Source organism: Arachis hypogaea, chromosome 1 (assembly GCF_003086295.3).
Source record: "Arachis hypogaea cultivar Tifrunner chromosome 1, arahy.Tifrunner.gnm2.J5K5, whole genome shotgun sequence".
NCBI classification, from domain to species: domain Eukaryota; kingdom Viridiplantae; phylum Streptophyta; class Magnoliopsida; order Fabales; family Fabaceae; genus Arachis; species Arachis hypogaea.
The window spans coordinates 96,114,524-96,129,286 of NC_092036.1; the positions used below are offsets into that span (position 1 = coordinate 96,114,524).

At 28.2% G+C, this 14,763-nt stretch overlaps 2 protein-coding genes across 2 annotated transcripts; one reads left to right on the forward strand and one right to left on the reverse strand.

Annotated features, from left to right (window-relative positions):
- The first annotated feature begins 6,740 nt into the window (after positions 1 to 6,740).
- Positions 6,741 to 8,155, forward strand: LOC112698078 (auxin-responsive protein IAA33). Its single transcript, XM_025751492.2, has 2 exons — positions 6,741 to 7,658; positions 7,770 to 8,155. The coding sequence occupies exons 1-2, from the start codon at positions 7,189 to 7,191 to the stop codon at positions 7,858 to 7,860; spliced, it is 561 nt and encodes a 186-aa protein (XP_025607277.1). The 5' UTR covers positions 6,741 to 7,188; the 3' UTR covers positions 7,861 to 8,155.
- Positions 8,156 to 11,639: 3,484 nt separating this feature from the next.
- LOC112698090 ((DL)-glycerol-3-phosphatase 2) lies at positions 11,640 to 14,628 on the reverse strand. Its single transcript, XM_025751501.2, has 6 exons — positions 14,453 to 14,628; positions 14,014 to 14,238; positions 13,615 to 13,675; positions 13,346 to 13,493; positions 13,061 to 13,140; positions 11,640 to 12,013 (listed from the first exon to the last, which is right to left on the reverse strand). Exons 1-6 carry the CDS (start codon positions 14,529 to 14,531, stop codon positions 11,896 to 11,898), a joined length of 711 nt encoding a protein of 236 aa, XP_025607286.1. The 5' UTR covers positions 14,532 to 14,628; the 3' UTR covers positions 11,640 to 11,895.
- Between the last annotated feature and the right edge of the window lie 135 nt (positions 14,629 to 14,763).

The following is a 14,763-nucleotide window of genomic DNA, read 5'->3' on the forward strand; positions in this document are numbered from 1 at the left end:
CATTTTTTTTCTTTACGTCTTTATTCACAACTTTTTAAATGATAATTATAAAGAAATAGTATTCGTATGATATATAAAAAATTGTTAAATATTCATTTATAAGTGTATATTAAAAAAATAATTATAATATAACATGTATTGTTAATTTGTTATAAACATTTTAACATTTTATTAGTTTGTTTTCTTTTCATTTTTACATGAAAATAATTAAACATGTTAAACAAAATTAAGACATTATTAAATTTATGTTTAATTTTTATTAATTAACAGAAATTATTCTAACATGATATATAACTTAGTCAAAGTATATGAACTGTATTTTTTTTATTATTAAAATTATATTGTCTTCACGGAAGAAAGATGATTTTAATTTTACTTCAAATAGTTTTTCAAGTTTATATATCTAACAAGTAAATTCTTAATACAAGATTTCAAACAAAATAAAATTAGATAACCCAATTTTCACTGTTTAATTTAAATACAATTTTCAGCCATATAATATATTTTTTATATGCAACAAAATCATATATCATATGATAACATATATGTGATATTTACTAATTCAAATCACATCAAATAATCATAATCTATCTATTATATAAAAGAGATATAGAAATATTTTGGTGCCTAATTTTTTTTAATGTCTTTTATTGTACAAAATTTATAAGATAAAATATTTTGTATGTGAATAGACTAAATCTAAATATTTATTACATAATTTATATTTTTTAATTTATCTTTTTTTGTATATTTATAGGTTAATATTTTTGTATGAATTTTGTTTTTATTTTTTCTAAAACTAAAAAATATAAAAATAACATTTTTGTTATGATAGACAGGTTGAGTAAAATGGCTCATTTTATTACATGCCACAAAACTGATGATGCAATAAATATTATCTATTTTTTTAAAGAGGTTGTGTGTTTACATAATGTTCTCCAAACTATTGTTTATGATCATAACATAAAATTTTTGAATAATTTTTAGAAGGTTAAATTATACAGTTGGTCCCTATACTTTCAGTGAAATTGCAAATTGGTCCTTACACTTTAAAAGTTTGTTATTGGGTCCCTAAAGAGAACTAAAATTTATAATTTAGTCCTTATCGTTCAAAAAGTGTTGATTTAACAGAATATTCTCAGCATATGCTAAGAATATTCAGTTAAAATAGAGAATATACTGAGAATATTCTGTTAAATCAAACATTTTTTGAACAGTGGGGACTAAATTACAAATTTTAATTTTTTTAGGGATCCAATTGCAAACTTTTAAAATGTAGGGACCAATTTACAATTTTACTGAAAGTGTAGAGATCATTTGTGTAATTTAACCTTTTTAGAATGTTGTGGGATCTGTTGAGCACAAAATTATTATACTCTATTCTAATCAAATTAAAGTGGTAAATCAAATGTTAAGGATCTTATTACATGCTATTGTTGGTAAGAATTTAAAAAATTGAAAAAATTATTTACTTTTTATTTAGTTTGCTTATAGTAGGACCATTCATTCTTCTATAAATTTTTCTTATTTTAAACTTATGTATGGTTTTAATCCTTTTGAACTATTTTAGACTTATTATTTTTATCTTTGAATGATTTTATTAGTTTGAATGCTGAAGATAAAGTTGAAAAGGTTAAAGTAATGCACTTGAAAGCAAGTGAGTTAATTAAAAGGAAAAACAAGTTGACCGTTCAAATAGTGAATAAAGGTCGAAGACAACTTGTCTTTGAATCTAGTGGCTGGCTATGGATTCATTTGAGAAAGAAGAGGTTTCCTACTCAAAGAAAATTCAAATTAGACTCTAGGAGTGATGGTCTATTTCATGTGCTAGAAAGAATCAATGACAATGCTTACAAGACTGACTTTTCAAGTGAATATATGTGCCATCTATTTTTAATGTCTTTGACCTATCTTTTTTTGATTTTGATGCAGGTTCGAGGACGAATCTTTTTTAGGAGAAAGGGAATAATACAAGTTCTGTGGGACAAACTAAAAACTGCCATATATCAATTGCTCCACTTACAAAAATAACAACTAAGAAAATAAAAAAAAATTTGTAAACATGATTAAATCATTTGTCTAGAAAATATATCAAGAATTAGGTAAGATAATGATTAACGATTATAAAAACCTAAATGTTTTACTTTTTATAAATTGTATTAAAGATTCTCATTAGTTAAGGTAGATCAAATAGGCATCACTTTATTATTATTTGTTTTATATTTATTTTATTTTATTTATTTTAGGTCCAATTATGATTTGATCCATTTTTTATTTTAATAAACTTACGAGTTATGGTCTAAATTTAAGAGATATAAACACCTTTAAACTAATCTTGTAGCCATTTTATTTTTTAAATTTTTTGATGAATAATTTTTTTTAATTTTTTTTTGAGAAACTTAAGTGTAAACTAAAAAGATAGAATAATTTCTTTAACTGTTCAAAAAATTAAATTGAGAGAAAAAAATTCATTTCTTCAATTTTCATCTTATTTTAGATTCTGTTCTTTATAAAAAGATAAAATAAAATAAAATAAGAGGCGAAAACAATATTAGAATTTTGTCTATATATTTATATGATGATAAAAAATAATATTAGTGGTTAACATTTAATATCAGTATAATGTTTTTTTATTCTTTATTTTTTAATAACAAGATATTTAATTTTCAATAATTTGTTGTTTGTATTTATTAAAATCATTCGGTATATTTATTTTATTAAATCACTTGATTTTTAATTAATAAAATCTAATAAATTTACAAAAATAATATATCTAATATGGAAAAAGTCAAACTCATTATAATTAAATATACTTCTTCTACTTATAGTTTGAAGTGGATTATACGATTTCGATAGTTTAATCAAATAATATACATATAACCAAATATTTATTATTATATGTAATTTATCTTAATGTGTATTTTATTTATTTAGAAAATTAAAAAAGTAATATCCCAAACTATTTTTTAAAATTATCAAATTAACATTAAATATTTTAAAATATTAAATATATTAACCTCTAATAAAAAAAGGAATAATTTAGGTTATAGTATATTTTATAGGATTTAGTTAATATGTATATTTTGGACACAAAATAAGATTATTATTAGTAAAATATTTTAAATATTTGTATTTAATAAATGTAAAATAAATATATTAAAATTTTAAATTTTTTGTTTATAATAAAAGAATTAATTTATGATATTAACATATATTTTTAAGAGACAAAATAGTTAAACCCTATTTTATAAAGTGACAAATTTCATTTATTTTTCTAAAAATAATTTAATAAAAGAACCAAATTAACAAAAATTGAAAATAGAAAAAGTTAATTTGTCTTTTTATATTATTAAAAAATTAATTTATTCAATAAAATGTCGTGAATTAAAATTTCACTATTTATTTATTAAGTACTAATTTATTTGAAGCAAAATTATTGAAAAAATTAAGAACATTATTTTTGCATACTAATTACTTGTTAAAAATAAAATAAATTCAGCTAATATTAAATTAGTATTATCTTTGTTAATTATTTTTTTAAGTTGTTCGAACAAATTTAATTAAAAACAATGTCTTAATTGTTACTTTTAAAAAAAAATTTTAATTTATATCTAAAATTATTTTATTCTACATGTAGTATAAACGATGTTCTGTAATAATTTTTATTTAATATTATACTAAAAAAACTTTAATACAATCTCAGGTCATCCTTTAATTCTCAAAAATTCCATTTTTACTGTTTCATAATAAAAATAGTAGTCTCTAATTATACTGTAATAATTACCAAGTTTATTTTCTCTTTCTTACATTATCATTACATCACTCAAGCCATGTATTGTAAAATGTATGAACAAAAACGCATATCTTTAAATTTGTATGATTTTTTGCTCTATACACTATAATTCACCTATAGTATGAAATTAGAGTTCATGTTCAAGAAGTCTCTAACAGTAATTAGTAAGGTAAACAAAATCAACAATTTTTTTCATGGTATCTCTGCTTTGGATAAATTAAAAATTAATTTGTCGTAAACTTAAAGCTAGTAAATTTTGCACTCAATTAAGTCAAATCGGAGTTTATGTTCAAAAAGTCTCTAATAATAAATTGTTACATACACAAAATAAAATTTAAATTTTTATACTTACTTAATGAACTAGTAAATTTTACATTCGATTAATTCAAATTGGTTAACAAAATCAACTTTAACCTTGAAACTTGGCCGAGGCTAACTTTGAGTTTGAAATCATGAATGTGTATGTTCTTACGAGGCCGTTCACACATTTGGAAACAGTATATATGTAGTTAGAGCAAGATCAAATATTCATAAATTAAGGTAGTGTTTGTTTAGAGAGACTGATATAAAGATTGAGAGATTGAGATTCAATATTAAAATTTTTGTCTTTATCTCTAAAATTTTAATATTTCAGTACCTCCAAAAAATAGAGATATAAGGGACTAAAATTTTTAGAGATGGAGACTGAAATTTTAATAACATTTTATACCTAAAATACTTTCATTTCAATTAATTAATTCCAATTTTATTCTTTGTGTAAATTAAATTAGAATTTTATTCTTATTTTAATTTTTGTTTCCCATTTTGTACCAAAAAAATACTAAAATTTATTTCAATCTCTGTCTCTTAATCTCTATCTCTCAGTCTTAATATTTATGTTTCGGTCTCTCGAGGAAACACTACCTAAAAGAACATTGAAATTCGAGTTTCCAATAACGATGTAGTAAATTATATTTAACTTTTATTTTATTAATTATTATTAAATTAGATAAATTTTAACTATTTTGTGTTAATTTATTTTGATTACCTGACATTTTCTATTATAGTTATAGGTGTGAAATACAGCTATGAGTGATAGCTAGTAAACACATCATATTTGGGGTTCCTCAACTTGGCAAACCGTTCGGCGACTGCAACGCGGTCGTCCCCACTGTTACTAATTCACACTTCAAATTTCAAGATTGTTTTAACCCTAATTTATTAGTATGTACTACTGTAATCTCGTAGGCAAAGATAACATTGCTTTATCTCTACGCTTTAATTCATTTTCTTATGTCCATCCCCATGATAATTAAACTATAATAGTTATTTAAATTAGTCTTGTGTCTTCACAACAATCACCTGCTACATTCAAATGCAACTAAAACTAGCAATCATTTGTTTTTCCTTTATTAGCTGTTGCATTCATATTTGCATCGGTTTTGTAAAAATAAGCTAATAATCAAATTTCAGACATTTAAATATTTAAAAACTTATATACATTTCAATATTCCAAATTTTTTAAGTTTTAGAACTTTATGTTGACTTTTTCAAAGAAAAAAATTAAGCAATATATATATAATATTCTGAAAATAAATGTGCCTAACAAAATATACCCTGGCACCCAAACAAAGAAAAATTGTATTGAGCTTTATTATTAGATCTATAATTAATAAATTTGAAATATATATACATTAAAATATATTGTCTTTTGTTATAATATATATGATATATGATATATGATATATGACTAGGAGTGGCAACTATCGCCTTCAGGCCAAGCTTTGAGTTTGGTCATAGTTTATTATAGCCCCTTCTATATATTTAACTAACTGATCCAATTAAATTGGTATGACTGCCAACTATATATATAAGATTTTCGTAATAAATAATTTTAAAACACTTGTTAGGTAAAATGTATATTAAAAATATTTAATAACAAAAAAATATTAATTAAAAATAATCAAAATTTAATATTTTTTATTTTATTTAATGTACGTTACAATAAATAAATATTAAATAAGATAAATTTAAATCGTTTGAATTTATTATTTTTTATCATCTTAGCATTACTGAATATATATATATATATATATATTAATAATAATAATTCTAGGATAAACTAAGGAGGAGTGCATGGAATAAAGAAATGGATGCATTTATTTTATGGGGAACACCTTCTTTTGCAATCACAAGCAAACATCCCCACACTCTTCGATCTCGTCCTCTCCCTACCTACAATTACTACCCACTTGCCTAACTTAATTCATTCTCTCTCACTAGCTCTCTGCCTCTTTCCTTTCTCTGTTTTCCACAAATTAATTAAAGCCAGGGAAAAAAGGAGGAAGAGATCAGAGAAAAGTGGAGTTAAGTGAAGAAAGGAAGGGACAAAAAAAAGCATGAGAAGTGTGATTGATGGTGAGGAAGAAACTCAAATAAAAAACAGTACGTAGAGTTGGAGAAGTGAGTTAGATATTTTAGAAAGAGAAGAAAATGAAAAGTTATCATTAGGGGACGTATGCTTTAATAAATGGGCTTGAAAATAGAAAAAACTAAATCAACCCTAGCAAACATAAATTAAAATCGTTCACTATTATAGGATAGATATTAAAATATAAAATATATACTAAAAATAAATTAAATAATATATATAATATTTTTAAAATTCAATGTATATTTATTTATTATGTGATTTAAGAATATATATCAAAATTATTATTAATAAAAAAATTTTATTTTAATAAATATATAATAATTGTATTAAAAATTTTAAAATTATATCTTTTTAATTTTTTAATTAATATTTTTAATGTAATTATTGTGTTAAAATAAAAATATACATATAATTATTGTATTAATGTAAAATTAATAATTAAAAATAATTAAATAATTAAATTATTTGTTAATAAATTATAACTCAAACAGAACAGTTTTTTTATACTCATCTAAAGGGCACAACAGTTCTTTTATACTCATTTAGAGGTAGTGGGAGGGAGGATGCTGGGGTGCGTCGTGCATATAGACACCCATCTGATCCCTTCCGACATTTGTGCTCTTTCTCTCTCTCTCTCCTCTCAAGAAGATCGATCAAGAAGAAGAAGAAGTATATGAAGTCACATACATACATGCAGTGCCCCCAGCAAGAGCTAGCAGAACAAATTTAAAGCCTTCTTTAACTCTCTTTTACCAAACTCCATTCTTCTTCTTAACATTAAATCCCCTTTTCACTTTCACTACTTTAATTTCCGATCCACTTCCATCAGTTTTCATACCTAAGCTACATAACATACCATCCCCTCCTGCATTCATATTTACATCCATCATTTACTCTCTTGTGTGTGCGCGCGTGCGCGTGCGTGTGCGTGTCTCTCTTCTAGTTACTAGGCTACTAGCTTCATCATCAAGTATTGTCCAATATGATGAACAGTTTTGACCCCTCCTTGAAACGGAGATGGCAAGAAAGTAGTGGTAGAAGACAGATCGTGATCGGTGCTGCACCTTCCAGTAATAGTACTAATCCTTCTTCTTCTTTGCCTTTCTATGGTAATAAGAATGGCAAATTGCAAGGCTTCCCTGGCCTCGAAGACGACGATCTAGTTTCCACAGTAGTGCCTGCAGTCACGGTGGTTCTCGAAGGCCGTTCGATCTGCCACCGCATCAGCCTCCATAACCACGGCAGCTACCAGAGCCTAGCAAAGGCACTTCGGCAGATGTTTGTGGACGGTGCAGATTCATCAGGAACAGGAGCAAACTCTGACTATGATGATGATAATAATAATAATAATAATAATAATAATCTTGATCTGTCAAACGCCATTCCCGGTCACCTTATTGCTTATGAAGATATCGAGAACGATCTTCTTCTTGCCGGTGACCTTTCTTGGAAGTAAGCTTCAATTCTCTTAATTTCTTTTTATTTATTTGTTCAAAATTACCGGTAATTATTAATTAATTAATTGGATATTATTTATAATACTAAATTACTAATAATAATTAGGGATTTTGTACGTGTGGCGAAGAGAATCCGGATTGTTCCAGCGAAGGGAAACTCAAGGTCAAGGAAAGGTACAAGTACAAGAGAGGAATGAGTATAGTCTTAGCTACTAGCTAGCTTCTTCATCAGTTGGTTGTTGTTGCTTATTAATTTGGTAATGATTTGAATATGTTGTGTGCATGTAGAAGTAAAGATAGTAGAGAAACTAGTACTCAAATAAATTGGACGGTGGAGGCTAGAAAGAAAATATGTGTGTTGATGATGCATAGAGGAATGAGTCCATACATACAAAAATTCTGGTTCAGTTGTGTGTGCTGGCTATATATATTTGTATGAATAAAAGGGTATTTAATTATTATTCCCAGTTTGAATGAAGCTCTTAGCTTGCATCTTGGTTACGTTTGATTCATTGGAATACGATATCTTTGTTTCATTATTTTATTCTTTTTACCACAGAAAAAGAGAACTGTTTCTTAAATCAATGTTCACATAATACGTTTTCAGTTGGCATGCATTAAGATAGATGAATATGAAAGCTCCATTATTAATAATAAGTGGTATGTAGTAGTGTTTTGTTAGCTTATAGTAGTATAATGGTCCAATATGCATGTCATTAAAAAGTAACAATGTAGTATGTGGAACACTCTCATATTTGCTCCCTTGCTAGGTTAAGTGCACACAAGGGATCATTTAGGCTTTGACATTGATGCATTTCCATATTCATGGACAACTCCTCCACCCTACTTCATTCGCACAGTTTCTCAAGTAGAATCTTCAATGTTCCTTAGATGAAAGAAAAAAAGAAAAAAAAAACGCCTTTTTAAGTCCCCCTCCTTCCTTAAAAATGATTTTTGCACATCATTATATATTCTTAGACAAGCTCAATTAGGGGTCATTTTTTTTAAAATATTTTTTTATCCTAAATTTTAAACCATACATTTTACTTTTTAAATTGTAAATCTTAAATTTTAAATTCTAATCCTAAATCTTAAATCCTGAAAAAAAAGATAAAAAATATTTTTATAATAAAATATTAATTAATATTAACTAATTACAAATTGATTTTTCTTAGACGTATAAAATACATCTAAATTAAGAACTAAATGGAAAATAGATCAATTATTAGTATATTTTACTTTTTCTTTATCGATAACAATGTTGCCCTAGCTCGCTAATATATAGATAGAATTATACAGTATTACAGTATGCCTTTAATAAGAGAATTCAATTCTTAATGAATCGTCAATGGATATAGCAATCCTAATTACATTAGGAAGAAAGCAAATTCCCTCAACAATCCCCCAAAAAAACCTAAGCATTTTAAACTATATACATATTACATGAAGATATCCAAGATTATAAATGTACTGATAACGACGTACTATATAGGAAAAACCCTTTTTCTTTTAGGTACGGTTCTAATTTATGAATAGAAAATATATACAACTCTTGAGTTATCTCGTTTTGCACTCAAGTTTAGTTTCAACTTTCCTTTGATGACAAGTTTGAAATAGTAACAAATAAATAAATAACAATATACTTTGATTATGTATCATTTCTAGTATTGAAATAGTAATGAGTCAAATTAAATATGTCTCTTCCAGTGCCCTTCACTACAAGTGGTTTTGATTCTCTTGTTCTCTAGTTGGTCGTCGATCAAATCTTTAATTATGTCTATACAAAAACTAAAAACTTCTATATTTAATTACTGGACTTTAACAGGAAATGATGAATGCTTACTACCACTTGAAACAATATAATATTTGCTCTCTTAAATAGGCCTGCCCAGGAATTTTCTTCTAGGCCTTTTTTTTTCATGATATCCCACCTTTCAACAAACTAAAATTAATCTGTCACAAATCTGAATTCCATTTAAGTGTCTGTCACTTGTGAATGGAATTTTCTTCTAACTAGATCATGTGAATCACAATCTCCTTGTTACTGTGTTTAACTCCAGTGGCACATCTCTTGGTTCATGTGACAAGATTTGTTATCTTTAGGGTTCAATCTACATATCCATTTCCCTATCTCTCTAATTTCCCCTTCCCTATAATAAATAAGCATAAGAATCACACACTCCTCTATTTAATAAAAAGATTGTTACATGCTACTTGTAGTATATTTATTTATAACCATCCGAGTACTATAATAAACATCTTTCTAAGAGATTAAATTAATTTTAGGATTCACTATGGATCGAATTTTTGACATTTCGAATTTAGCATTTTAATACCATGTTATGATACCACTCATCCCAAAAACTTCAGCTGATGGAAAAAGATAACACTAATGGTTATATCTCTAATACTCCATAAACCTCTATTGTACCTATTGTACAAGTATTCCATTGGTTTCTCATACTTTCCCTTTATTTTATTATGCACACTATATATAATTAGTAGTTTATTTATAACTTAGTTTTTTTAATTTTTTTAATATAACTTTTAATATTGTAAATTAAAATGATTAGTTGTAAATATTTTTAAAGCATGAATTAAACGTATGATCTAAGAGAATAATATTTCCCCTATTATTATTTAGTTCATTTTCAAACAAACATTTTAATTAAAAATATCTTGATACAGTATATTGTACAAATACAGACCTTAAAAAATTTATTTACCTTGCATGCAGATGAGCTTTAATACTATAAGATATTGAGTGACACAAATATATTTTTAAAAAATATATATTTACGTAATTCATTGTAAAATAATAATTTATTTTTTCATTATTTTAGTATCACTGACTCTACTTTATATCTTAAAACACTTCCGAATGAACCTAACATATATTGTGTTCATGTGCATGTGAACCACTACTAACATATATATCTTCCCACATGCTCCTCCCTATTTCTCATCCTACATCCAACTCTAGAGATTCTTTTATCTATCCATTACCAGGTCTTAACTGACCAGATGACAAGTTATGGAACCACCAATTTAAATTTGGAGCCTCTAAATTAGCTTTCAAACCTAAAGGCCAGGGGCAAAATCTTACTCCAATTTATTTAAATCAATAAATATGGACCACAGGAAGATAAATGTAGAGGACCACTGCCAACAAGTCAACAGTTAAGTGAACACTGAAAAGCAGACAGAAGGATGGGGAATCTGATATACATGATTAATGGGGAAGGGGAAAGTTACATTATCCTTGTTTAGTTTGAATAGTTCAAGTAAGTCTTTATGTGTAAATAGAACAATGACATTCCAATTGCTATTGAACAAAATTAATAACATAACATACCCCTTCTGCTATTCAAAAGATTTATTTTCTATTTCCTAATTTTAATCTTTGTACAAAATTAATGATAGAGATGTTGCATGTCAACCTCCCACTCCAAATGACTTGGCTACTAAGTTGGAACACAGGGATTAGTAGTAAATATAATAAGGTAGTGTTTATTTAAAAGCTCCAAACAAGACAACTGAGTTTAAAGTAACATAATGAGGTTTTTATGACCTATAAAAACCAACAAAAAGCCAATAAAGTTGCACTAATTACCAAGTTGGAAATATTATTACCAACAAGCAGTGCATTAGTTATTCTCTCAGAATATATTTATTATTTATTTTATTTCAAAATAGTCAACATTTTTTTCAAAACAAATAGATTGTATTTAAAATTTTAAATATACCAAAGTAATAATCAAACCGACATTTATTTTATAATAGGATAACCAACCAGCTAACACCCGCTTCCAGTTACGTTTCAATCTGTAAATAAACTATGAAAGTTGAAAACCGTTGTTTTATTAGGCAACTTAATTATTACTAGCCTATATAGTAGAGTTTTGACATCAAATACATTCACGTTTTATGCTACATACGTAAGGAAATATGTAATACTAAGCAAATACATAGACCATGGTCCCAAATCCAAAGCCGTATTGGTGAAAGGTGATGGCAACATTATTAGTAGCAGTATTATCAAGAACACAGAATATGAACGTCAAACAATGTAATAGCTGACAATGCAGCAAAAAAAAAAAGACAGAAACTGACATTCTATGGAAATGGATTAATGAGTCATAAATATAGTTGTACATCAGTGGTGCCAGCTTTTTTCTGACCGCAGTGGAAACTGTACGGCATCTGGAGGTTTAACTTAAGCTTCCATTATCTTAGAAGGGTGGTAAACCCCATTCACTAGGGTTGAAATCCATCAATGAGTTTAAGACTAGATCTGCTGTATCATGAAAAGACTTGTCCAGTCTTGGATCCGGAACCATAACAACAAACCTGTGTGACAGATACGTAACAGAAAGAGATCAACATCAAGAATAAATTTAAATCTCTACTACTACATCAAATTGCACAATGTATCTATATTTATCCAAACAACATGCAACTGAATATTGATTTAGGCAAGAAATAGGAACAAGTAAAAACACCACCATCATTACATAGTGTTCAGAGGTACCCGTATCACATTGAATGCTATATTACCATCAGATCAATATCAGACAAAATTTTGTATCCATTTTCTGTTAAGCATGGGATTTGATTGATCACTTTGCTTTTCATTTTTCAAATGATATTATCAGCCCGCTCACGAGTTAGACTTAGATGGAGTACTAAGTTCTTAACTTTTGAAACTAAATATTGTAACATAATTTTTAAAATATTAAAGCTTATCATGCTTGAAATTCCACCAATACCATGCAAGCCATTAGCCACCTCAAACTTTCAGAGCTAACAAATGAGGAGGATTTCAATTCTTGGAATGTTTATAGGTAAGAAATCAATTCATAATTAAGTAAGCAATAACAGATTCCTACTTTGATAACAGAACAGTTGGGACGATCTATCAGACTCAACAGATCCCTTTTTTCAGTGATTGCATCTGGTTGGCAGAACTTATCAGCTGCCGCTAAAAATTAGCTTAGTTTCCACTCAAACTTAAGCCATCATTAGAATATAAAAGAAGGTGGAAGTCAAATCCGCTAACTTGCCTGTGAACACTAATATTTACAATTCATAGTTTTCACTCCTAGGACATACTAAACATATTGCACAACGGTGTGGTGTATCGTATATACTAGAGATTAGAGAAAGAGGCAGAGAATGAAATGATCCTAATTCAAAGTGACATAAAGTCAATATAAAGACGCAATCTGTAATAACTGTTAGGAAGCAATAATGCGACATATGGAACTGATAAATCTATCAACTTATATCCATTCTATTAAACGTCGGAAAATGTTTTTGGAAACAAAATTTGTTTAGATGAAAAAATGAAAATAAAAGAAAAGACAGGGATATTTTTCAATGGCTCAATCTACTTACATCCCAGCATTTTTAGCTGCAAGAACTCCTGAAGGTGCATCTTCAAAAACAAGAATGTTAGAAGGATCTGCCGGTCCACCCTGTTGACCAGCTGAACATTAACTACAACATCACCATATACGACTACTAACTACAGAGTTTGAAATAAAACAATTAAAAACGAATCCAATACCAAGTTCAGATTAGGAAAAAGAAAAGTCAATTGTAAGTTTGTAACCATTCAATCTGCAGTCATTTTTGTCATCTGGTAATTGTAAGGTATTCATAACATGGTAATTGGTATACCTCAAATCTCTTGGCTGCTGCAAGAAATACATCTGGAGATGGTTTGCCTTGTTTAACTTCAGGGTCATCACCAAGAACAACATGATGCATCAAAGCAAAGAGTTCACCATGTCTTTGAGTTTTCAATTCGAAGTGTCGCTTGTGAGAACTGTACATTAAATTTCGATACAACTTCATAAAAAAATTTCCTTCCAAATAGATGCATGACAGAAAACAATCTCTTCTTTATACATCAAAACAAAAACGATAAGAATAAAAAAAAAACATACCCAGTTGCCAAGGCAATCGGAACACCTTTTGCATGTAAATGTCTGAGTAAACGATCAGCACCTATAATATACAAACCAAACAGGGACAATATATAAGCATGGTTGCATATGAAAACAGAAAACTAACCCTTGACAGCAGAGCCAATTTCACCGCTGTCTAAGATATGTGTTTCAAAGCAGCCAAGCATGGCGGCATTGATTTAATTTACTGATATTGCAAAACAAAAAAGTGTCCCGATCTAAGCTACTGCTATTAAAGGCATCTATTTAACAATGCCTGTTTGATAGCATTCTCTAATGATCTTAAATGCCAATTCCAGAATTCTAGTTTCCATAGTTACTAGGGATAGGAATGTTAAATAGAAAAAGAGGTCCAATCTACATTTTTTCAAAATATACCTGGCATGAGCTCACTTGTTGGGAACAATTCCTGAAGCATCTCCTCTCTTTCAACCAAAAACTGCTCGGCGCTAAGAGAATCGCTAATTCCACTCTCTTCAACGAAGACCCTAGCAGCTTCTATTGCTTTCCTTCCCATCATCTTGGCCTTGAGGCTCCAATCGAATGTTTTGTTGTATCTGGCTAGTATCTTTTCCTGAACCTCAGTGTAGAATTTCTCCGTGTCTGCAAAAAAGCGTAATTCTCCATCATAATCATAAATCTCCCTAGCAATAGCACTTGAAATGCAGTTGTTGAATGCATGACTTATGCAAGTAATGTAACAGAAAAGAAAATAGCAGATTCAGAATCCTAAACTTGGCAAAGCTAATAAGAGTGAACGAAGCTGGAGACAAATGGAGAGTATCACATACGAGTAGTGTATAGTAGAGAGAGGTACCGAGCAAGAGACCGTCCATGTCGAAAATGACGTGGGTGATTTGTTTTCTGAGTGAGTTGGGTGCACAAGAATTGGCCATTGCGCTGCGAACAGAGAGAGATCTGATTGGGAAGGAATATTTCTCCCCTGTTCTCTCCTCCAGGTTGCTGATATGGGCTTCTGTTACAAATTTTACGATAGATGGGTGGGCTTTTTTTTAGCCCATTATCACTACTTCAGTCCAAAAAACGGGGTTTATTTTCAGACCAAAAATCCCGCGCACCCAATCACTCTCCACGAATTAGTTTTTGCCGTATATGTCCAATCACAAC

Coding starts and splice junctions, on each gene's coding strand:
- LOC112698078 (XM_025751492.2), top strand. CDS start 7,189: ATGATGAACAGTTTTGACCCCTCCTTGAAACGGAGATGGCAAGAAAGT. Junction 7,659..7,769: donor GCCGGTGACCTTTCTTGGAA/GTAAGCTTCAAT, acceptor AATAATAATTAG/GGATTTTGTACGTGTGGCGA.
- LOC112698090 (XM_025751501.2), bottom strand. CDS start 14,531: ATGGCCAATTCTTGTGCACCCAACTCACTCAGAAAACAAATCACCCAC. Junction 13,676..14,013: donor AACAAGTGAGCTCATGCCAG/GTATATTTTGAA, acceptor TGTATATTATAG/GTGCTGATCGTTTACTCAGA. Junction 13,141..13,345: donor CAGCAGCCAAGAGATTTGAG/GTATACCAATTA, acceptor GCTGGTCAACAG/GGTGGACCGGCAGATCCTTC.